The following is a 23953-nucleotide window of genomic DNA, read 5'->3' as shown; positions in this document are numbered from 1 at the left end:
TTTCTCTTCTATGTTAGCACTGTTTTTTAATCTTTAAACTGTCTTCCCTCAGCAAGCATTTGTAGTGGAGGTCCTGATGGCACCTGTTCAGAAAAAGCAGGATTTAATGTATAGTTGTGCTCTTGACTTCAGCTTTGAGTTCCTGTCCAAATAAGTGATGGAGGCACAGGCTCCAGAGATTTGTTGTTGCTGTTGTCAGAACTTGTGCCTTTAAAGAACAAATATAATCTGACTTTTCAACTCGCTTGTTTTCTCAGTGAATGTATCTTTTGACTATCCAGTTGTTTCCATTAGAACAGGTCTGCCATCTATTTTCTATCTTCTGTAAGGACATATTTTAACTGTGCTTTCTTTCTTTGTAGAGTTCGCTCAAGATCTATCAAGAGAGTCAACTGGAATATGTTAGGATTAAAGAAGAAATAGTAAAAAGTGATGCTGCGTGAGTGATAACTTTCTTTTTTACTTTTTGTCACCTTCTTTCTTTCCCTGACTTTACAGAACTTGTTCCTCTACCTTGCTAGTTGTGCTTTCCATTTTGCTGAGACTTTTATGCTTGTGAGATTTTTAGAGCACGGAGTTGATGGGAGAATTGTCTTATATTTTGTAGCAAGCTTTCTGAAAGGCTGTATTAGATTAATTAGTATCCTGTCTTGAAGTGGCTGTTGGAGAGTGTTTAATGAAGGGTTTTAAGAACAGGATGAGATTGGAGAAGAAGCTGTAGTTTCTCCATGTGCTGGTTTAAGTGGTTCTTAGTCTTGGCTTTTTGTTGCTGCTCTCCTTTTCAGTTGTGCTGCTAAGTCTTTGAGGCTGATATATAAGTGATACTGCCAGAGTAATCTGCATTAAAAACAATTTTTTGTTGTTGTTGAAGAGTTTTAAGGAAGCAGCTGAGCAGGCACTGAGTTGTCCATCATGTTTGAAAATGAACAGGAGGGATTTGGCATCAAGAATGCTGAAGCCATTTTTGCTGCCATTGTACAGAGTATTGTCAAATTGTGCCTCGATAATTCCCCCAGTGTGTTCTTGCAGTAACCAGTTGCTCTAGGGCTTCCTTAGCTGTAGGAAATGCCTGTGTTATTTTATAGCTCTTGATCAACTCTTAGTGATTTTGTCTAATTGCTTTTTAACTCTGTTGTACTCCTAGCTTCTAAATCACCTGTGACAGGGAATTGTGGCTTCTTAGGGTTGTGTGGAAAAGTGTTTAAAATTGCCAAGTGGAACCACCTAATGTATGGCCAGGTGCTGTGAGTTTGTATCTGTGGTTATTTTCTGCCATGTGTATTTATCAACACTAGCATTTGCTATCTAGTTGCTCAGAATTCTAAGACCCTTCTGCTTTTTTTTTTTTGTAGTCAGCTTTTAGTTTTGATGTGTTCCAGTACAAATCCCAGTGGGACTCCACTAGTGATTCCTTCCTTCCTTGTACACTGGCTATTATTTTAACTTTTTCCCTCCTATGGTATAGCTAGTTCACATACCTTTGATGTTGAGGCCATCTTAAGCAGTAGGTCACACACGTTCAGTAATTTCAGAGTTGAGTTCCTTCAGAAGCAGAATTCTAATGAGTTCATAAACTGAATATTAATTTACAATCATTAAATTGTAGAAGGACCTGTGAACGTCATTTGATCCACTCTGCTCCTCAGAGCCCGCTTTAGTTAGGTTGCTCTGGGCATTGTCTAGTTGAGTTTGCCAATTCCCTTACCTCTCTGAGCTTACAAGGAGTGCGATACTTGAGAAAAATCCTCCAGCATGTCCACTGCTAATGTTTTAGATATGAAATCTTTCAAAACTCCTCTGTAGGAGTGGAGTACTCGAAACTTAAGACTGTTTCAGAATTAAGTTCGTTCATTTTAATTAAAAGGTCGCGTTCTCTGTAAGGTTGAAGTAAACATGACAGGTAGTTGTTTGTGGTTGTATTTGTAATATTCAAAAGGTGGAGGGAAAAAAAAATACAGACATAGTGTTTTTTGTAGCTTGATTAGATTATACCACTGTATTAATTCTGCTTCTGAATGCAGCTTCTACTAACTCACCTCTCTGTCAGCTGAAGTCCTGTATACATCTAGAAGATCAGATGGGAGCTTGTTTGCTTAATCCAAATACTCATAGATAATCATAGCTAAGGTTATGTGAGAATTCTTAATTTAGGTATGTTCTATAATTTGCTTTTTTGGAAAGCGTTTGAGCTGCATAGTGTAAGAATTGTGTCCAAATGCATCATCTGCAAGCCTTGCTTTTTCAGATAATTAAATGTAATGTCTTCCTATTTTGCTTCTTTCTTAATGTAATTTGCATAGGCAGATGAAATTTGCCAGCATGCCACTTTGCCTGTGAAAGTAATTCCGTTCTGCAAATATCAATGCAATGATAAATGGAGGCATTTTAGTGGTTGCCTGTAGTTATTCAAGTTATTTGCTATTTATAAATGCAGTGCTTCTGTACTTTGGTCAGAACATAATCTGCAGGGAAACATAAGTTGATTACCTGTTATTTTTTTTAAAAGGAAGAAACAAAACTCTTCCTTTCAACTCCCTCCCCCCACCCCTTCCTGGAAAGATGTTTTCTGAGGAAGTTTTTGTGAAATTGTCCCACCTCTGGCTTGTCAAAGCAGTTTTCTGAGCATAGGAAGAGGTAGGTTTGAACCTGCTCAGGCTAAGGGACCCATGTTCTTGGGCCTTCTAACTCTGTAAATGCTTTGACCACTGAACATCCCAAAGGTGGTCAATCGCCCCTTCTCAGTCTGGGTTTGCAGATGCACCCTGGTGCATGCCTGAAGAGATGATCAAAGCTTCCAAGTCCAGAAGGGCTTAGGATGTAAGTCTCAGTTCATTTTACTGTGATGAACTGTGTTCCTCTTCATGAAAGTGATCAGTGAGCATCACTAGCTTCTGCTTGCTTTTGCTTGTTGGGCTAGAGTCCTCTACCTAGCACAAAACTTTAAAGACTGCTTTCTGGGATATTGGGATTTAATGGAGAAAAATATTAGAAGTGTTTATTATGTTTTCTTCAGTGTGCATGTTTTGAATGGAAGGAGGGATAGGAAATGTCTAAATTGTTGTTTAGGTTGTATGTGTATATATATATATATATATATATTTAATCCATCGTAAACACTTGTATATTCCAAAGTAGAGGCTGTAGGAATAAGTGATCCTGAATGCTATTCCTGATTATCTTATTGCTTGAGTCTTAAAGACTGTAAACAAGACTTAATTATTTTTAAGGAGTGAGGCCAGCTTTTCTGTGTTTCTCTATAGAAATACGAAAAACAGAAGACAGTTTTCACAGGATGCACTTGTAGCAACAAGTAAGGTAACTGAAGGTGTTTTCATGCACCCAGATTAGTGGTCTGACTTTCTTAATTGAAGAGCAAACTCTGCATCTGTAGCAGATACACGTGAGAATGTCAGCAGCATGCCACTGAGTTACGTTTTCAACTTCAGGGCTGCATTGGCATTACGTAACACACTTCACAGAATCAGGACCTATTTACTCTGAAATTGTTGGATTGGTTTTATGGTGTTTTTTTTGTATGACATAATTCTATCCAAACAATGATGTATTAATGTCTTCTTTTTGAACAGGAGAAAGAAACTGGAAGCAAAAGTGAAGAAACTGGAAGGTAACTCTCTATACTGTGTTAACAGTGCTGTCGTCTTCATCTTCCATAGTCTTCCATCTCTTCATTCTTTTGTTATTCAAAGAAGTAATTATGAAAGGTCTAGATTGTCTCGATTTTACTTGAGAACTCTGAGGCTCCTGGGAGCAAGGCAAGCCACTACCATATATTGTGCAAAGTGTCTGAATTATGTCAGCCCTTCTGCAAAATCTTGTCAGTCAAGTGTCTTAGGCTTATAGTGTAAATCAAGTTGAAAGGGACCTCAGGAGGTCATCTGACCTTCCCCTAGAAGCAGGGTCAGCTATGAGATCAGACCAGGTTACTCGAGGCTTTATCCAGTTGAGTCTTGAAAACATTCAAAGATGGAGGCTGCCCAATTCTCTGGGCAACTTGGTCTACTGCTTGCCTGCCCTCATGGTGGAAAAAGTTTCCTTATAGCCAGGTGGAACCTGTCATTTCAGCTTATGCTCATTGTCTCTCATCCTCCCACCACACACAGCCTGGCTCTGTCTTCTTGATTGCCTCCTGTAGGTATTGAAAGGCTGCTATCAGGTCCCTCCTAAGGGAGGGGACCTCTTCTCAAGCTAATCAAGTCCAATTTCACCAGCCTCACCTCACAGGGCATGTGCTCCAGCACCCTAACCATCTTGACAGGATTCTTCTAGCCATGTTTATATTCATTTTTAAGTATGTAGAGATGCTGACATATGTTTCCTGATTTATTTAAAGATTCTAGGAATGGATTTTTTTTTTCCTGTTAAGTAAAGATAAAGCACTTGCCTCGTGGTGCTGATTTCCCCCCCCCCCCTTTCTTGCTAGTAGAAGGTGGACATGCATAAAGTATTCTGATACTTACCTTGCTGTACTGCTAGTTGGCAAGGTGAGCATTTTCCTGCATGGCACACTTGGGTACAGCTGTGCTTACCACAATTTAAAGTATTTCCACAGACATTAGAACAATGAATTGCTGTTGACTGGCCACAGTGAACTGAGTGGCTTGTATCTTAATGTTAGAACCCCCTAAAATCGTCCTGTAAAGTACAGGGTGTTTATTTTGATGAAAACTTTGTAGTTCCAGTACATGGCAGCAGGATTTTTATAGCCTCTTACACCCAAACTTATAAATTCTGGCAGAGCTAGAACAAAACACTGTGAGTTAGTTTGCATTAAGTCAAGTTTGAGAGACTAATTAATCTGTTTTGTTCTTCTCTGTATTCAGTAAATATCCCAGAACCCATATTTTAGCTTATGTCAGTCCTAAAATTTTCCCTTGATTGCTTTTTGTCAGCCTACCATCTGAGCTTCCTTCTTATTGCTCTTTCTGTTAATACTGTCTCTTCTCTTCTCTGATCTGGTCAGCAGACAGGTTCCCTCTGTCTCTTTCCTCTGCCCTTTGCACATGAGTCACCAAACTGATCTCCCAGAATCTCTCTCAAGCTTCTCTCTGGCTTGTGAATTTTCCAGAAACCTCACATTCAATTCCCAGTTACCTGCCATGCCCTGCATATGTTCTGTGTACTTCCACCCACTTGCCTCCTTCCATGGTCTCTGTTAGGCTTTTAGAGATATTCGTACTGTTCTCAATTTTTTTAAGTTTCAAATGCTATCCTCATCCATCTAATGCAGTTTGCTGTGGTGTTTATTATCTGCAGAGCTATGTAAAACAATTTCACCTTTGGTTCAAAGCCCCTCTGGGGCACATGGAAAACATTCCACTTCCCTCTTATTTTTTTAGCCCCTTTTAATCTAGTGCTACTGTACTATATGCTACAGTATATGCCACTGAACTATATATGCTACAGTGTGACCCACTCTTCATTCTCATGTGTAATAAGTGAGAAAAGTAATACATGTATTATAGTTGTTTAGAACACTAGATATGTAGTGAAAGAAAACATACTTACATGGATGAGTTATGCATAAAGCTTGAAATCTTAATGAGCCAAAAGTATAACTTCAATGGATTTGTTCTTCACACTGTTTACTTTTTTCTGGTAATTTGGTTTGCAAACTGATGACCCATGTTATTTAAATTATTAGTCTGCTCTTGTAGTTTCTAACTTGAACTTTGGTTCTCTTGCTTGAAGAGGCTGCAACAAAACATACACAAGACTTCAGACAGCTGAAAACTGAAAAGAAGGGGCTTGAAAAGGAGCTAAAGAAGGCACAAGTAAGACTTTTCTGTTTGTAGATGAGGTTTCTTTTAGTATTTCTGGAAAAAAAGGAAATCATACTAATAAAGCAGATACTGAAATAGTGAAATTGTGTTTTGGGGGATGTTGAGTGAACAAATCTAGTAATAAATTTGGAAAATATTCTATTGCTTAAAATGAAGCATGCCATTTGAAATGTTGATTTAGATCTCATGCTAATTAAGCATAGATACTCTACAAAATGTTTTTCATGAAAGCTTAACATTCTTTAATTTTAACAGGGAAAACTTGATGGTATTCTTAAGGAGAAGTGCAGAAAGAGTAAGTGTTCAGCTTTGATTACCTTCAGACTTATGCATGGTAATATTTAGTTTGAACACTTTTTCTTTTCTTTTTCTCCTCCCCTTCTTTCTTTTCAGTAGTTAAACATGCAGAGACCCAGAGTTCTGGTGAAGATCTTACAACAGATATAGACAAAGGTATGATTTCTAGAAGACCTTTCTCTCTGCAATATAAACCATTATGAATTTGTCACTTTTCTGGAAATTAGTTTATTGTGTTACTTGAAATTGCATTTTTGGAGTGCTTAGAGTTGCATTTGTGGAAACGGAGAATGATGACAAAATTACTGTAAGAGCAGATGTGGTTGATACAAATATGTTACACTGGTTAAGGAACATAGCCACTAATGTATTAAGTGACTGTTCTCAGTTTTGCAGTAAGGAAGATGCTTGTGTCATTAAAATGACTGTGGTCTGCCTCATGCATGTGAAAGGCAGATTGACTTGCAATTATGCAACAGAATGCAACCACTGAGAAAAATATAAACCATACCATTGTCTTCGTCTTTGAAGCTCACTGAGTTCATAAGGAAACGTGGAAAGCGAAGGACACAAGATAGACATTGTCCCAGTTAACATTCCTATGTGAGGCTTTTTGTCTGAATGGGGTGGAAATCCAGTAGAAATAGTTGTTTTTATCCTACTGAATTTTCTTCTGCCAACTTGGAATGTCCACTACAAATTATCTGAGCCCAACTGCATAATTGAACGAACTCCTTAACTTCATCTAAACTGCTGAGGACAGGTAGAGGCCAAAATTTAAGCAACTGTGCATATTCTTTTGCATTTTTGCACTCTATTGGCAATGCTTTTGAATATTACTCTGTCAATTAGCTAGAAAATTTGAAAGCAATTTTCAGATAAAAGAAAAACCTCTCTTTTCTACTTTATGCTTTGCTATATATATATATATATATATATATATATATATATATATGAATTTTGTCACCCAAAACTGATCCTTTCTGAAAAAGAGACCTTGTCACTGGTTGTGTGTCTCGGTGCATTTTTTGCCACCTTTAGATTGTACTAAAATGGAACCCAATTTCATCCTTTAATTTTTAATTTGGTTCTGGTGAAATGGGAAAATTAAGATCTGAACTCTAATCTGAGCATTATTAATAGCTGTCATACAGAAATTGGCATGTTTTCTTCCTATGTGCAAAGTTTTTTTTTTTTTTTTTTTTTTTAATATCTGCTTATAAGATAGTATCAGTTTGTTGTGGTCTTTGGCTTACAGAATTGCCACAAAACCGATATTCTCGTTTGCCAATTGTTTGATCTGATGATTGTTGAACTTGAGTCTTGGCATAAGTAAGTGAGGTCCCTGTGATGTTGTTGGGTTTTTGATCCCCACCCCTCCCTTTCTGCTCCAGAAACAAGGGTGTCTGGCATCCCTCAGCAATGACACTGTTAGAAGTCCAGACAATATCTACTAATGCTGTGGCCTGATACTCAGTTCAGATACATTTGTGTCCTGTTGATCATTGATAAGACTAAGACAAGTTACTGCTGAGTTGGCATAGAGAAGGAAAGTGATATAAATACTGTCTTCATAAAAGACTCCCTCCCCCATTTATCTTGGCATCAGCTGAATTCTTATGGAAGCTGTTTATTTACATTAATATTATCTTCAGACCTGCTTTTCTGTGGCTGTTACTCTGGCGGCTGCGGCAACTTTTTTGCCACCCTCACTATATAAGGAAAAACTAAAGCATTCTGCAGCCGTTCCTTCAGTTTGCTGTGTAGATATGTAGTTTGCTTTAAGGATCCATTCCCTTTATATCATCTAATATCTCTTCCTCTCAGGCTAAAATGGCTACTTGTCTTAATTTTTGTAATTAGTGTTTTCCACTTTGTTGTAGTCGTGTCTGTGTTCTGACTAAGAACAAAAACAAATTTTTAGCTCTCTGAATAACTGAGGCTTTCCTCAATTTATGAAAATATTTCTTTTAACAGAAAAAATAAAACTCTTATTGAAGGAGCTCTGGATGTGCATTGACGATGCCACAGGAAAAAGAGAGAATCAGGAAAATGATTACATCTTGGGTGAGATGGCGTGCAAAACTTTGGAATTCTCTTGATATTGTCCATTTTTTCTGATCAAAAATAAATATTGCTAACTTCTTTCTTCAGCTTCTGGTCAGGATAAGGCACAGCCTGAAAAAAGAAGACACTTTGTTACACAAGGTAGGTTCCAGTGAATGTAAACATACTAATATGCAAGTGCATTAATTTATCCTTACTGGATAAATCATCAGATTGGGTACTGTTAGCATAACACTTTTTTGGACAGTCTTAAATGCCTTCCCTGGTGACTGCTCGGTCAAGTATGTGTGTGATTAGAATATCTGAAAATAACTGCAAGTTACAATTTCAACAGCCAAGTAGGTTGGAATGCTCTTCTAAATGTAAGCTGGTTATAATCTACTGTTGCAGTGATATCAAATTCTTAGAAATAATCAAAAAAGCTGAAAGTGCCCTCCTACCTCTCTTGTAATAATTAAGGCATCATTCTAAACTCCACAGTATATAATGTGAACTATGGAGTGCAAGCTCTCTTTTAGTCTGAAATGAACATGTGATAAAATAGTTGCTTTGTAAGAATCTCTCACCACCATTTTCTTCATGCATACCTGCATGAATAGTAAAATGTAATGGTAGGTTAAACTTCATATGCGTTTGACAGAGAAACATAATATGTAGTTTGGTCATTGCTTTGATTTTTTTAATGTGGTATTCTGTCTAATTCCAAAAGATCTCTCAGTAGTTATCCATGCACATATTGACACCAAACTTGAACTGCTTCAACTTCACAGGGCAGATCCCCTTTTCCTTCTGCCCTCAGAAGCAATGAGTGCTGTGAAACTGCATTAGTATTTCTGTAGCTGTCTCTCCAGTATGTGCTAGTTAATCTTTTATTTTTCTATACTACTTTGGTTTTCTGTAGTTTAGGCTGTACAGATACTGCCTGGGAGAAGTACGCTATTGAGAGCTTTGAAGATGGACTATGCTATCTCCTTGCCCTGTTAAGTCTGAAAATTTGCTAGCAGTGTAGATCCTAATGAATCTAGTGTCAGATTGTATTGCAGTGGAATCCACTCTATAGGTGCTAAAATATAAGGATAGATCTGTAAGCCTGTTTATCACCCTTACCTTTGTCAGCCTCTGAGCAGCAGATCTGCAGCCTCATGTCTGCAGCTCCAGAGCTGAGCTAGACAGTTGTCCCCTTAGATTCTGAATCTGATTCCTTCATCAAGGCTCAAACTTTTCAGAGATTGCTGTGCTTGTTCTTGTCATGTGGATGATTTCAGGAGTGCCAGGTTCCAGTGTAATCCCCTTTTGCTGTAAGGGGAGCTTTAGATTTCAGAATGGATCTGTCCCATTTTTCCCATTCGCTTCTGACAGAGGCTATAGTGCTTTCACAGAAGGAAGCAATTGTCCCTAACAGTCCATCAGTCCATTTCTAATCAGTTCCTCCCTTACTTCTGTTGGGATGGCTGGATATTGGGGAAGTACATCATACTTTTAATTGCCTTCTTTTTTTTTCTTTTCTTTTCCCTCCTTTCTTCTCTTTAAGCCCAGGACAGCCATCTTGTTGTTCTGCCTTATGAAAGTGGCCATTACCTCAGTGAGCAGGATTCGTAAGATCAAAATGCTCATGGTTATAGATGGAGACTTTTAGGGGGGAAAAAAATCTTTAATGAGTTAGGAGTTTGTCTTAAGTCCCTGTCCAAGATGGTGACAGTTTCATCTTTGGGAGCAAATTGGCTTGCTGGTGGTATTTTTGAAGCATTGTTTTTTGAGAATGATCTCTGTTCTTCTGTCTGCCCAGATCTAGTCTTTCAAAAATAAATCTCTTTGGCCTTTTTCTTAGTGCGCTCAAGTGTGCTGCAAGGTACTAGAAGCCTTACATAACAGTCAGTGCTTTCTCTGTTCCACCAGGACTGAGACAGCTTTGAATGGCTTTCTTGAAGAATGTTTTCATGTATGAAATCTAAGACTCATCAAGCTTTCCATTCATGTTTTTACCAAGCACTGTGCCATTGTGAAAGCCTCACAGGTCAATGAGACTTTGCCAAATTTATTTTAAAAACATTTTGGCTTGGTTTTGGTAGTGTTGTTCCAAATCTGCCAGTAATAAAGTTGGCTGGACCTTGTCATTGACCATCACTACTCTAAGGTTAATAATACATTGCTGTTTTCTTAGAATTTGGAAACTTGTTTCCCACATAATTTGAGCATAGTCATCTACAGTGTGAATAGGTATATGGAGAAACATTTGAAGAATCTTGCAGCACAGTGCTGAAGAGTTTTTGGTAATTGGGATTCTTTAAGATGCATTGCCCATATGCATACTTCTGGGGAGAGAAGGTGAGGAAAGATGGGAAGACCAGATCTGGCAATCTGGGAGGAATTGAGCTTCTCCATATGGTGTATACAAGAAGCTTCTGAGCCAAATCTGGCCTAGTACAGAACTATAACCCATCTTATCTGATCTTCCTACTGGTTTGGGGATCTAGAGGGAGAAGCCATTTATAGATGTTCAGAGCAGGGTTGGAGAAAAGCACCCTGGAGGTACCTTGGTGTCTGTGTTAATTAAAAAGGAGATATAAGGCTTCTATGCAGTGGTGTTACCTGTAAAATAGAAAGCTAAGACTGAATCCATGAGGACCTAATCTGTATGTTGGATGAACCTGAGGTCAAAGTCCATATGATGTTAGTGATTTACTAAGCAGACCTCATTTCTTTCATAAAGACAGTGCAAAGATCTCTCAAGAAACATCTTTTTAGATAGTGTAGCCTTGTACAGTTGTTTCAGGTGGAGGGTTTGTAGGTGCTGCAAGGTTCTCCCTAATTATTTGTGTTGTGTGATGGGATGTGTGGTTTTGCTGTCTTGAAATCTAGAGTATTGCCTGTGACTCTAAAGAACTAGTGTAATTCACCTAATTGGAAAAAGGGATATCAGTAGGGTATGAGAAACTTCCTGTGGAGGAGTTTTTCCTCTGAGAAATACTGGTAGATGTTTGTCCTTGAAAAGTGGACAATTGCCACTGCCAGGCATTTTGCTTTGTGCTGACTGTGGTGAGTTTTTGTTATGAACCAGAGAGATTTATATGGCAGGATGAATTAATATTGTGATAAAATATCTAACGTCTTAATCTGAAAACTGGTCCTTATCTTTGCGAGGAAAAACAATTTGAAGCTAATGTCTTTGTTTTGAAGACTTGTTGCAGAAAGGTGCTTTGTTTTTTGGGGTGGGGAGAGAAGAGGATATTGTTTTGCAGTGGTGAGTTGCCCTGCAATGGGGATGATCAGGAACAGACACTAGAGTTGTAAAATTCAGTTTTAGTTCCAAGACAACTGATTTTAGAATTGAATTACTTAATCTCTGCTCTTCATTCTCCATCCTTCATCAAGGAAGTATTTCATAATTATGTGGAGTAGCTTTGGGTGGTGTTTCAGAGTAATCCTAGTCATCTCTCAGAAATGGGGGAAGGTGGCAATAAGGGATTGAAACTATATAGACTAGATTTCTGACTATAGATTCGAAGATGAAACATAATCATTTTGATAAGTGACATAGTGGAAAAAGAGCGGGATTCCCTGGAAATAATAAATTTTATCTTTGAAATATAATCTTTGAGGGCATACTTTGGATGAAGTTGATTCAGTATCAGAAGGGCCTTTTGCTGGACCTCAAGTGTAAGTAATTGGGAATCTCCAAGGAGCCAAAGAATTCTCTAGTTCCTGTAGAGATGCTTATTATATCCTGAATAAACTTAAACATTCAGAGATTTCTGTGACAACTCTGTCTACAGATAAAGGGGAGACCATGAGGAAAAACATCTGATCCCTGAAGAAATTCAAGCAAATTCATCACGGCCTGGGTAGGAAGGGGGATGGAGAGAGAAAGGTGGAGAATCTCTTAGTTGTTCAGAAATGATAATGGATCTTTGATCCATTTCTTTGGGGAAACTTCTCAGTGGGTGGTATGTATTTAAGTTTTGTGCTTAGAATTGGATGCAAATAAAGTAGTAAAACGGTCTCTTTTTTTTTTTTCTCTCTCTCTCTCATAGCTGTGATGCTTGCATATTCTAGGGCTCCATGTAGCCATGTGACCAATGTCCTTGAGAGGATAGGATGGAAGGTGCCTGATAACTCAGTACTATTATTTCATTCACTGTTCAAAGTAAACCTCCCACTTGTCTACTTGAAGTTTTTCTAGGAGAAAAATGTGGAACTGTGTGTATCTGCCCTTTTCAGTGTAGAGGAAGTTCTGATTTTTAGAACAGGTTGGCACAAAAGGGCATGAGAGGAATCTCCTAAAATCCTGAAGAATACCATCTTCTTACTCTTCCTTCTAATCCTCCTCTTTGTTCCTACTTGTGAAGGATCTCTTTTTCCCTTAAATGGTCCAGTGGGGGACCTAACTAGTAAAGGGGATCTAGGCTTTTCATGACAAAAGATGTAGAACGTCCTGGAAGCTCTATGTGACTCTAGGGAAAGAGTTCAATAAAGTAGTGTGTGATCTTCAAACTTCTAAGATGTTGCTCTAATCAAAGGAGATTGTCAGAGCTTACTTATCTATGGGAAAATAAGGTGGTAAGGTCTTTTGTTTGAACAGTCTCTCCCTCTTCCTTGTGTCCTTTGTAGCAATTAAGATATAGCTGCTACATGAAGTGACTGACATGGATCTCGGAAATGGGGCTTTTGATGAGTTTCCCTACCTAAACCTTTTTTGGGAGCCAACATATCAGAACATTCTTATAAGGCTATTGGGAGACAGATCTTTGAGGGAGCATTTTCATATCTGGAACTAAATCAATATTTTTGAATCTAATTTCCCATTGATGGGCTGTTTCAGGAGTGTCTTTGCAAGCTGTAGCAGAGGAGAAACAGCCACAGGTATAGCAATGATGAAGGATGCTTCCCCCACTTCCCCCTATGTCAGTTCTGCCAATTAAGTAATATGTTCACTGTTCAAAACCACTTTGCGCATGTGCCATTTTTTTTTTTTTGTATAGTGGAATGGTACATGGACACGCAAAGAAGTTTGATAACTTGCTTGGATACTGCTGAAACTACATCCAGTGGTGTTTCTGTGCACTATAAACAGGATCATGCACAAAAGTCTTACAAAAATTGCAAGTACTACAGGGTAGGTTCTAGTTCCATGTGGCACACTGGGATTGTCGATTTCTATGGGAGTAGCTGGTAGTTGTTTTATCTGAAGGGTGTTTTTCCTTTCCAAAATCACAGAATTCAAATTTCAGGATTTCACACAGCGTTTGGACATGCTTTCTTGATACTATAATAACAGCATAAAACAGATCTAGTTGTCATTGCTTTGGAAGGGTTGTCAACTTCTCAGTATCTCTTTTTCCAAGTGGTTCAAACTCTTATCTTTTGTGCACAACTTTTTTTTTTTTAAGAAAACACACTTCTGGGAAAGCTTTCTTTAAGGATTCAGTTTTCCTAATACACTTAAATAAACAGAGAATCTTGTATGAATGAGCTGAAGAGTGAAACTTAAACAATGAACAGTTTAAAAGCTTGTATGTATTAAATTGTAAAACTGGGTGTGGTGGTGTGTTTAAGGCAGGGTATAATTATGATTGGCCTGCATGTTATGATTTAAAGATAAAAGTGCAGCTGCTGGCTCAAAGCCTCAGGTTGCTTTAAGCTGAGAATTAAAGGGTGAATGGGGAATGTCCCTGCATGCTTATCCTGCTTTTACTGAGTGTCGGTTACTAGGCTAAAACTGGAAACAAAACATTGAGCTGTATGGACCTCTGGCCTGACCCAGTATTGCTTTTCCTGACTGGAAGAGTTGTGAAGAATGGTCTCAGTGGTCCAAGGCAGAAGGTGGTCCATGTGGGGAAGCTCTTTGTACCTTCACATATCTTTTGCATGGAAGAAGAAATATTTGTGAATAATAACATCTGATCTCTGTATGGAAAATATTTCTGAAAAAGACTTTAAGTGTTTCTTACTACAGTCTATGGGACCATCACTTGAAAAAGTGGTAATGCAGTTTTATTACTTTGAAGTATTAGGAAAGTAGGGGAAAATATATTAATTTCTTAACAATATTTTTGTTTCCTAGAAACTGTACAAACCCACCAAAAGATGAGGAAGTCTGACAAAGTGCTACCTTGGCATTCTTCGCTAGAAAGTGTTGAAAAGCAAAATTCTGTAACAGCCATGCAGCTTCGAGTGGGTACGGAGCCTTTTGGAGATGACCATCTTGAAAACAGGACTACTGAAGAAAGTCTGCAAGGTTGTGCTAATGATAGTGCTTTTTGTGAGGACAAAACTATAGATGTGATGGTACAGACAGAAGGGACACACAGCAGTTCAGACTTTTCTGATCAGGAGCAAAAAAGCCCAGGTGGAAACGTGATAGATATATTGAATTGGGCCAGGCCTCTCCCTGCTCTGCTTTCTCCAGTGCAACTTTCACCACTAGCTACACAGGTGAGTTTCAGGATGTGTCTGAATTGGCACTAACTCAGTCTTACAACTAGTGCAAAAATAACAATTTGGAATGCTTGTTTTTTTTCTTGGGGGAGGGGAGGGTTGTTGAGAATCAGTGTTACTTACTCCTGTGCACCGAAGAGGTCTGTGTGTCTGTGTTTAGATCTAAATGTATACGTTTTTCTGATCTCTGTAGTATACTGCTTGTGGAAAGAAGCAAAACATAGTTTTCTGAAGTATATTTAAAACAAAGTTGATGATGTCTCAACTGCTGTTATAACTTCTTTTCCCAGTGCTACAGACTTACAATCCTGATTTTTTGGGGGTGGGGGGGGGGCATAAGCATGGCTTTAGTAACAAACTCAAATTTTGAAAGTCGAGGAAAAACTATTCACTTTTCTTTGCCTACTGATTTACATTCTAAGAGTACCAAAAAAAAAAAAAAATTTCAAACATTCCTGTTTCACAAAGGTGCTTTCCATTTGCTATGAAAAGCAATGATGGAGAGGGATTTATTTCTACTGATCAGCCTTAGTATCTCTAAATCACTGTGTGTTGGGCCAGTGTATTTGTTTAGAGAAGTACAGGTCTTCGAATTGATATGGGACTTCAGGAAAATTAACTTCTTTGTATTTTTAATTGAAGGATGTATTGTTTGGAGATGTCACGGATTCCAGTGATGAAGAAGTTGACTGCAGTGTTTCTGCAGCGGAGGGTATTTTAGAAGAAGACAGAGTTCAGCCTCAGAGATGTAATGTATTCAGTCTGAGTGAAGAGTCTCTGCATGGTCTTGATGCAGGAATCTCAGGTAACCTGAGAAGTAATGAAAAGATTGTTCATATTGGTCCGAAGATGCTAAGCAAGGAGGAGAGAGGTGCTGTAACAAAGCAACCTGAGGCGGCTATTTTAATTATGAACATGGAAGCTAACAAAGAGCTTTTGGAGGAGAATTCTGAGACTATGGAAACTGAGAAGAGAGGACGAACCAAAGTAACAGCACATAAATTAAAAGCCATTGCAGAAGAGAGAGGAGATATTGAGGACATGCCCAGTGAATATGGAACCTTCTCAACTGTTTGTATGTTATGTGATTTCCAGCCTCAGAATTGGATGGAGAAATGTAGTGAGGTAGAGCAAAAAGAGGGGAATGCAGTCTTAATTGGAGCTGTTGATTATGAGGGTAAGCATGAAAACCATGGTGAGTTAATGAAGGCAGGAGATGGCTTATCAGGAGAGAGAGAAACTCCCAGGGCAGTATCCATTCCTGAAAATGTTGTTCACTTGCCACCTGAGCAAGGCATCTTTGTGCTTCAAAGTGAAGATTCTGAGGAGAAATCTAATGTGTTGACAGAAAATGAAGTAGTTGAAAATGAATTCAAAAATGTAGCCAAAGTAAATAATATGGCAAGTGACACAGAAGAAAACACAGAACAAATGATAATTGGAGAGGAAGTAACAGCTGCAACACAGATAAAAGGACTCTATGCAAAGGCAAATAATGAGAGGAAGCTCTCTGAAAGCATACAGTCTGATTGCAGTAATTCTGAATTCTTCTCTGAAGCAGAACATGCTGAAGACCTGGTAATACAGTGTGATGGGGAGAAAAGAGGTATGGAGACTGAGGTAGACACTGGAGCTATTGAGATCTCTGCTCACTCTCAGTGCTCTGAAATAAAACATGACAGTGAAGCGATACTGAAGAAGCAATGTGTATATACAAAAAAATGTAAAGTGGATGAAGAGTACAAACTGGAGACTTCAGCTACTGAAGGAATCAGAAATTCATTGTATGTAGATGATGCAGGCAAAAACATAGATGTGGACAGAATTCCTTGCTCATCCGTTCCAAAAGATGATGAACAGCTCAAAATTCAAGAGGTGAATACTACCAAACCTGACACTATTGACCCAGCCCTGAAACTGAACAAAGAAAATGTTCCAGAAATAGCTGAATCATCAGAATTACTTCACAGAGCAGAAAAAGGAGTATTATTAAATGTAGAGGAGGGGGAATCTTTAAAAGTTAAGCCACACCAGGGAGAAAAAGATAATAATTTGTTGCAAAAAAAGTCAGACTTGAAAAGTGCACTGGCCCTACCAAAGACAGCATGCATTACCGATGCAGAAAATGGTGTAGCTAAGTATGTCTCACCTGTGTTAGATTTTACAGAAAGAAATGGTGAAATGAAACAAGCTGAAAACATGTGTAGTACATTAGAATGTGGGTTTTCCAGAACTCAGAACTTAAAAGTGATTGAATCTCAAGAGACTGAATTCAAAGTTAAACCAGAAGATTTTGGAGGGGAAAGCAGTGAGCTGTTAGAAACAGAGAAAGTGGATACCATCCAATCTGTCTTAGTAGAAAGCAAACTTATTTCTCAGGCACAGTTTGCAAAATGTGTAAACCGGTTCTCGGTAACTGAAAATTTTAAATGTAGTGAAATAGAAGGGGAATTAAATAAGCAAAGCAAGGAAGTGATGATTGAGACCTGTCCCAGTTCACTTCTCTGTGAAGAGAGTATTGTGAAGAAGAGAAATAACATTTCAGAGATCGTATGCCAGGCTACTTCAGAAAAAGATTTTAACAGTGGATTGACTCTGTCTGCTCAAGAGGTCTTGGAGACAGGCTGTATAAATACTGAAGAAACGGATCCTCCTGTTCAAATGAAAATTGGCTTGGAATCCACAGTGCCTACTGATCTAAATTTCAGTCTTCAGAAAGTTGGCAGGTTTGAAACTAATTTCACAGAAAATGCTGCTTCTGCCCATATATGGAAAAATGGGGGAGATAAAAAGGATGTTATGCATAGTGTGTTCAACTGCTCTTCGGCAAGCTTGGAAGAGGGTTCTGAGATTTTACCTACTGAAAAAGAGAATGCATGCAAAGAACTGGACTGCCCTGGGAGTGAATACACGCATGAAAATGAAGTGGAAATTCCAGGTGAGGAGGAACAGACAGTAGATGAAGAACCTCAGCCGTCAGTAGAAACACAGATCCTGGATGCAAACTCCTCTAACTTCTGTTTCCAAAAGCTTCTTTGTGAAGAATTAGGATGCAAGACTTCTGTGTGGGAAGCTGGTACAGATCAGTCTAGAACTGATGAACTAACAGCTGGGGGAAAAAGCAAAGAATTGGACAGGGTTGAGACACCTGAGAAAAGTGACAGTAAAAGGTCTAAAAATGCTTTTGAAATCCCGGAGCAGAGCAATGAATCTGAAGAGGAGGACTGTCCCTTACAAAAAGTCAGGTATGTGAAATGGTCCGACTGTGATCCAGTGTTCAGAGAGAAACTGAGAGCTTCCAGGACAACTGTGGTGGATGCTGTGGAAACTGGTGCAGTTGCTGATGCTGATTACCAAGTATGTGAATTTCATTCAATAGCGCACCCAAGAAACACTGTGATGGTTAGTGGTTTAAAAGCAGATCCTGTAGCAGATATGGATGCACGCTGTCAAACTGACACCTCTTCAAGTACTGTAAATGAGTTGTCATGTTTGGTTGGGGAGGACTATCCTGAAGACTTATCTATGGAAAGAGAGCTTTTATTAGAGACCTCTGAAAATACTGAGGGTGCCTGTGAATGTAGGGGAGATTCTAATACTGCTGAGTGGGTGCATGGCAATGAGGAAAGTCTGATAAAAGCTGGAACTTCAAAAGAAAGCCTTGCAATGCAAAGTGCTCCAAAATATAGGTTACCGCTATGCCAGATGTTAACGACATTCTCAGAAACATACAGAGTGGCTGTAAAAAATAGTAAATTAAATACAAGAATGTTAGCACCTAGCAATTTCTTAGAAGTAAATGATTCTGGAAAACTTCAGTCGAATGTGGAGCAAAATCTGTTACAGAGTGTTGATATAGGGGTATCAGTGTTTGAAGAATATAATCGTGATCAAACTCTCACTATTTGCAACTTGAGAGACAACAACACTGATGTTATGCTAGGTGGTTTTCAGCCGCCTTGTTGTTGCAGTTGTACCTCTTGTCCTCAGAAGGACTTTCTGAGTAGTGGTGGAAAAAACTTTTCAGTCAAGCGTCTTCCAAATCCCACCCTATCTGATGCAGTATGTAATTCTCAGACAGTCAGCCAGCCTTCCGAGTTGCAAAAAGCAACATTTGAAAAGCCATGCATATTGGAGTTAGGATCTTGTGTGGATGTTGCTCTCGAAAAGAGCAATAAATTGAAGAGCAAAGTGCAAGAACCATCTGAAGTCTTGACTGTTTCAACCAAGACAGCTGTCCAAGTAATGCATGGCAGGCTATCAAAGAGGCTGTTTCGAGGTAAAGGAAGAAAAACCCTGAAAGTTAAACTGACTCAACCAGTTCTTGCAAATGCCGATACGTCTGTGCCAACAAAATACTCACCCGAGATTATAAATAAAATTAGGCAGGAGATGGGTCCTCCTCTGCCCCCTTTGCTACTGCCTTTGCTTGCTACTCCTCCAAGAGCTGTGTATTCTGCCTCCCCAGTAATGACTTCATCTGGTCGATCCTCCTTGCTTTCTCCTCTTGATGACCTGATATCCCCACTACGTGAAACTCCTGTTCCTCCTCTTATGTCTCCGTTGACAAATACTCCAACAGTCAAATCTGCCCTTTTATTTTCCCCTCCGTCTCCTTCAGAAATGGCAGTAGGTAGAAGAATTCTCTCTTCACCTTTGAAATTTTGTACTTCCATTCCAAAGCATGCACTTCCCGTTCCAGGAAGATTTCCTCTGTTTGCAGCTGATAGTACTGCTCCAGTTGTTGCTCAGGAGAACTCTGTGAAAATACTGGACACTATGTATCCAGAGCTATCTGCAAGGGCAAGAACCCTAAACATTTTGAAAGGCAATATTCAGCTTAACCGCAGTGCCCTTTCAGATGGCCAAAATTTGCCAGGACCTGTGACTCAAATAGGTGGATTCAAAGCAATTGCATCTACATCGACTGCTTTTGTTAAAACTGGGGGCAATTTGAAGTCTGACAGTAGCAAAGAACAACACAAAGACATGCAAAATCAGCAGTTGTTTTCCAGCTCATTGAATCATCTTGGGAAAAGGACTTTAATGCCAATATCTATGCCAAGAAGTGCAAAGAGGCTGAGATTGGACAGAGAACCACCAAAGCTGGAACCCAGTGACATTGCTGCTATCAGAACTACCGAAAATAAAATGTCTGAAGTGCAGGGGCCTTTGCATGTCGAGAGCTGTGAAATTGGTGATTCAGCACACAGTTCCATTTCAGAAGTGTCTTTACCAGTAAAGAAGGTTATTGATACTGATTGCCAGATAGTTACTGTGGCATTGAAGAAAATTGCTGAATCCTGTTTTGACTTGTTACCTGTTATTCGAAGTCATATATATGTGGGTAATATCTCAAAGATTCCAGTAATGACAGATGAAGAGAAAGAAGTTGTCTATGAATTTGGGATCACAAACAAGGTATGTAGCATTTTGTATTTGAATAATGACTTCTGTGCAGATGAAAGGAGTATAAGTGTGCAGTGGTTAAACTCTCAATCAATCAGGCAACCTGTTGTGCCGAAGTGTAGTCTTGAAAGGTTATCAAGTGTATTCTAAACTTGTGTAAGCTTAACAAATATAAAACTTAAAATAGCACAAGAAATCACGGTTCAGTGGTGTCCAAGATGCAAAACTACACTTGTAAATATGTTTGCTTCCCTGATATTTTCATAAGGCATTTTGTTTTAACTCTACAGCATTTTTGTAGCTAGTAGAATTAGCTATAGAATGAGTTTTCTTCTCAAAGTGTGAAATTTGATGCATCTTTTTTCAATTAAATAAGAAAGAGATATAAGATATACATATATAAAAATAAATATACATATATGTATATGATATAGAATAGTGGCATACCCTTTCATTCCATATTCACCTTGATTAGCATGTTACATTAAGATATTCAAACAAATGTTATTGGAGAAATCTTTCATTAGTTTGTTTCTCAGAATTTGTTTTGCATCAGAGTTGAAAAAATTCGCTTTGGTTGCCCTATCGTTCTCAAAGATAGTTTGAAGTCTGCAGCAGAGCAGTTTACCAACTGACACATGACAGCATTTTGCCCTGTTTTCAGTTCTCAAAAGTAATTAAGCAGACTGAGTTAGATTAGTATTCTGAGCACTCAAAAAAAGCTGCTTACCAACTTCTCAGGGTGTCTGTGTTAGGAGCTGCAGAATCTGGTAGCCTGATAGAAGTGAGACTGCTGCAGCTCTGTGTTCCCAGGTTCAGGGAGTAGTGAGGCTGAGCATGTACTCCCAATAGGTGCCTGTGCACATGAAACCTGTATACATATGTGCACAGCTAAACACAGACAGCATCACTCACACAAACATGAACAGCACAAATGGCCTGATCTGGTTTCCTCCTCTAGATCATCAAGATGAAAGCCTGGTAGTAGAAAATGTATACATACATACATACATACATACATACAGTATGGATCCCTGTAGTAGCTGGCCTTAGACATTCAGTCTGTACAGTAGCTGACCTTTGATCTTCCCCACTTGTTTTATACACAGGCACACACACATCCCACACATCTCTCCAGTAGCTGGTTTGGACCTTCTAGTTTCTTCAGCAGCCAACCCTCAGACCCCATGGTGTCTGCAGGTATCTGGCCTAGGCTTGTGTCCTCTCCAACACCTGGTTCCCCAAGCCTCTCATCCTACTCTGTCCCTTTAGTCCTTGCCTTTAACATCCTATAGCAAGTCTTGCATAATCCCAAATTGTTCCTCCCTTGCACATCCCATAATGAATCCTGTAGACAGTAACCCCCCCGCTCAGTTTGTAAGGTGATCTGGGGACCCTCTGCTGCTGACTGGGCTGGTGAGTTTCACAGGCAGGCAATGGGATGTCTGTCTTCCTGTGACGGCCCCGGGAGCAGCCAAGTCAGGGTGCTTTGTTTGCTTGGATTAGGTTATTGGGGTTCCTCTGCCTGTCACTGTTCCTCTGTGCTTTTTTTTTTTTTTCCTTTTTAAAGAGCTTTTTAGTCATGTTACCTTAGCAATCCTTATTTAAAGAATAGTAGTCCTGTTCTGCATCTGCTTAGGGTACATTTGCTCTGGGAAGTCACTCCTCGCTTTGGTTATATTTTTTTCTTTGCTAGTTTTCTGATTTAATCATGTGCATTTTTATTAGTATGCAAACAGTAGTTTTGCAAATAAAACAGTAATTCTCTTTACTATATTCTCTAGTGTAGTATGACAAATTTTTTTTTGTACCTTACAGCATTTAGCAGAGTCACTGCTGCGCACTGTTCTCAATAAACTCAAGACTCGGAAGACCGCTTCAAATTGCAATTTCACTCAGGCGCTCTGTAGAGTTTATGTAGGAATTTGTCGGCAGCTGGGAGACTTGGAAAGAGCCCGCCTATTCTGCTATAGCTTACTTAAAGAAGGTATAGTATGTATTAGCAATATTGTGTCTCAAGCATGCTGTGCATCTTTGCTATGGTGTTCCAGAATGATTATATTTGTGGAGTGTTTTTCCTTTTGTGAAAGGGTCATTTTTCTTGGACCTTTGGTTCACAGTGCAGAAAGTACAGAAAATTCTAGAAATAATTTCCCTTCTCCCAGTTCATCCACATCTGTATCTCTGTTCATGTTTGTGGTGATGGCTTGGGCTTTTAGTAGTCTTTGCTCTTTTGCTTGATTTTTTTTTTTTCTTTCTTTCTTTCTTTCTTTTTTTTCTTTTAAATATTTGATTTAGGATCCTCTTTGCTTTCATTTTTTGCCCTGTCACCCCCAAGATAGTACTGTGAGTCCAGGGAATTCTCTACTTTCTGCTTATTAATGGCTTTTTTAATTGCTATTAAGTAAGCATGCACTGATTCAGAAAGCAAGTGTGATAAAACATGTCTTGGCTTAAAACAGTGCCAGGGGTCAGGCAATTCCTGGACCAAAACCAGTCCATTTATACAACATGTACTCCTTAAAGTTTTAATACTTTCCATTATCTGAAGTTTCCCTTCATTGAGAGTTATGTTGTCTCCCTGTGTTTCCATTCTCTTGAGTGATGGAGTAACACAGGTAATACGTACATACTATCACTGTACTAATTTAAGAGTCTGTCTTGATTCTGGAAGGACTTAAATTAATTTGAAAATACCAAGCCATCTAGGGCTCAAAAATAGTATATTGGCATCTGTGTGCCAAACTAAGAGAAAACTAAAATTGAGAGCCTGAGAAACAAAATGCAACAACTTTTGGTTTTATGGGAAGCAAAGTTAGTGGTTATCTTCCATATAACATCCCTGTCTATTTTTTTTCCTTCTTTTACTTGAATTAAGAATTGTGATTTTTTTGATTTCTTAAGTATCTCTTTTTTTTTTTTTTTTTTTTTTCCTGGAACTCTTCTTGTTTTCTTAGCTGCTTTTCTGTCCTTCATGCAGTCCATCGTAATTCTCCTTTCGCTCTTTTCCTGGTAACAGTCTCTAACATGGTGCAGTATTAAAACTATTATTTGACAGAGGCCTTTGTTAGTCTAACTTAATAATTGATCCTTTTATTTTGTGGTAGCTTGGTACTTTTGTCTTTTTATGGGCTCTTGCAAATGTTAATGTTGTTAAATTTTTTTATTTATTTTTTTTTTTAAGACCCAAACTTCAGTGACTAAATGCGTATATTGCATGCATTGTTGAATGATTTTCTGTTCTATACTTTGAATTGCCTTAAATTCCTGTTGTGGATGTTCTGTGATTTTTATTTTATTTTTATTTTAATCTAATCTTTTGATGGTGCACAGTTATAAATATATTTTAATATATATATATATATTTTATATGATAGTGTGTTCATTTTAAAGTTTTCTTTCATACGGTTTCATATATTAACTGTCATCAGAATCTTAGCGACACAACTGCAAGCTATGTACCAGCTATGCAGTTGCCAGACTAACTATGAGCAGTCAGTACAATCTCTTTAGATTTGCATCATCTGTTCCCTTGACTTTTCTATCCATTTTTGTTCTGTTTCCCTTTCAAGTGTTGTACCTTAAATAACTCTAAATTAGGTTGCTTCTTCATAGTTTAATGTCATTTGTAAAATGACATTACTGAATACATCAAACCAAGAAACATTACTGTATTTTTGTATGCTGTCCAATTCTTAAGCAATTTCTGAAAATGCAACAGCTGTGCTGAACTGAAGAGGGGACATGCATTTAGCTTGCTAATCTTTGCTGGTTCTGTAGCTCTTAGTTGTGACGATAGTTTTCTGAGTGTGTATATATAGCATTTCATACTTGAAAGTAACATTTTATTCTTGCTTGTTCCAATGCACTTTTTAACTCCTTGCTGTCTCTACACTCACCACCTATTTTAGTAGTATTTTGCCTGGAAGATCTCTGTTCTAGCG

The 23953-nt window shown here is 38.5% G+C and overlaps 1 protein-coding gene across 3 annotated transcripts in view; it reads left to right on the top strand.

Moving 5' to 3' along the window:
- The window catches only part of ICE1 (interactor of little elongation complex ELL subunit 1), a 35798-nt gene that overhangs the window by 4279 nt on the left and 7566 nt on the right, over window positions 1-23953 (top strand). The window contains exons 6-15 of one of the 3 annotated variants that reach the window (XM_067291043.1): window positions 363-439; window positions 3588-3625; window positions 5710-5792; window positions 6057-6096; window positions 6195-6254; window positions 8076-8165; window positions 8253-8306; window positions 14227-14597; window positions 15243-20021; window positions 21828-21996. In XM_067291043.1, the coding sequence (XP_067147144.1) occupies window positions 363-439; window positions 3588-3625; window positions 5710-5792; window positions 6057-6096; window positions 6195-6254; window positions 8076-8165; window positions 8253-8306; window positions 14227-14597; window positions 15243-20021; window positions 21828-21996 (5761 nt within the window). Of the gene's footprint in view, window positions 1-362; window positions 440-3587; window positions 3626-5709; window positions 5793-6056; window positions 6097-6194; window positions 6255-8075; window positions 8166-8252; window positions 8307-13224; window positions 13279-14226; window positions 14598-15242; window positions 20022-21827; window positions 21997-23953 lie in introns of those variants that run through there. The other 2 variants (XM_067291041.1, XM_067291042.1) reach the window with 2 other exon arrangements.

This window comes from Apteryx mantelli, chromosome 2 (assembly GCF_036417845.1).
Source record: "Apteryx mantelli isolate bAptMan1 chromosome 2, bAptMan1.hap1, whole genome shotgun sequence".
Classification (NCBI taxonomy): domain Eukaryota; kingdom Metazoa; phylum Chordata; class Aves; order Apterygiformes; family Apterygidae; genus Apteryx; species Apteryx mantelli.
Note: the sequence above shows the minus strand (reverse complement) of the source record. Positions and strands in the feature narration are given on the sequence as shown.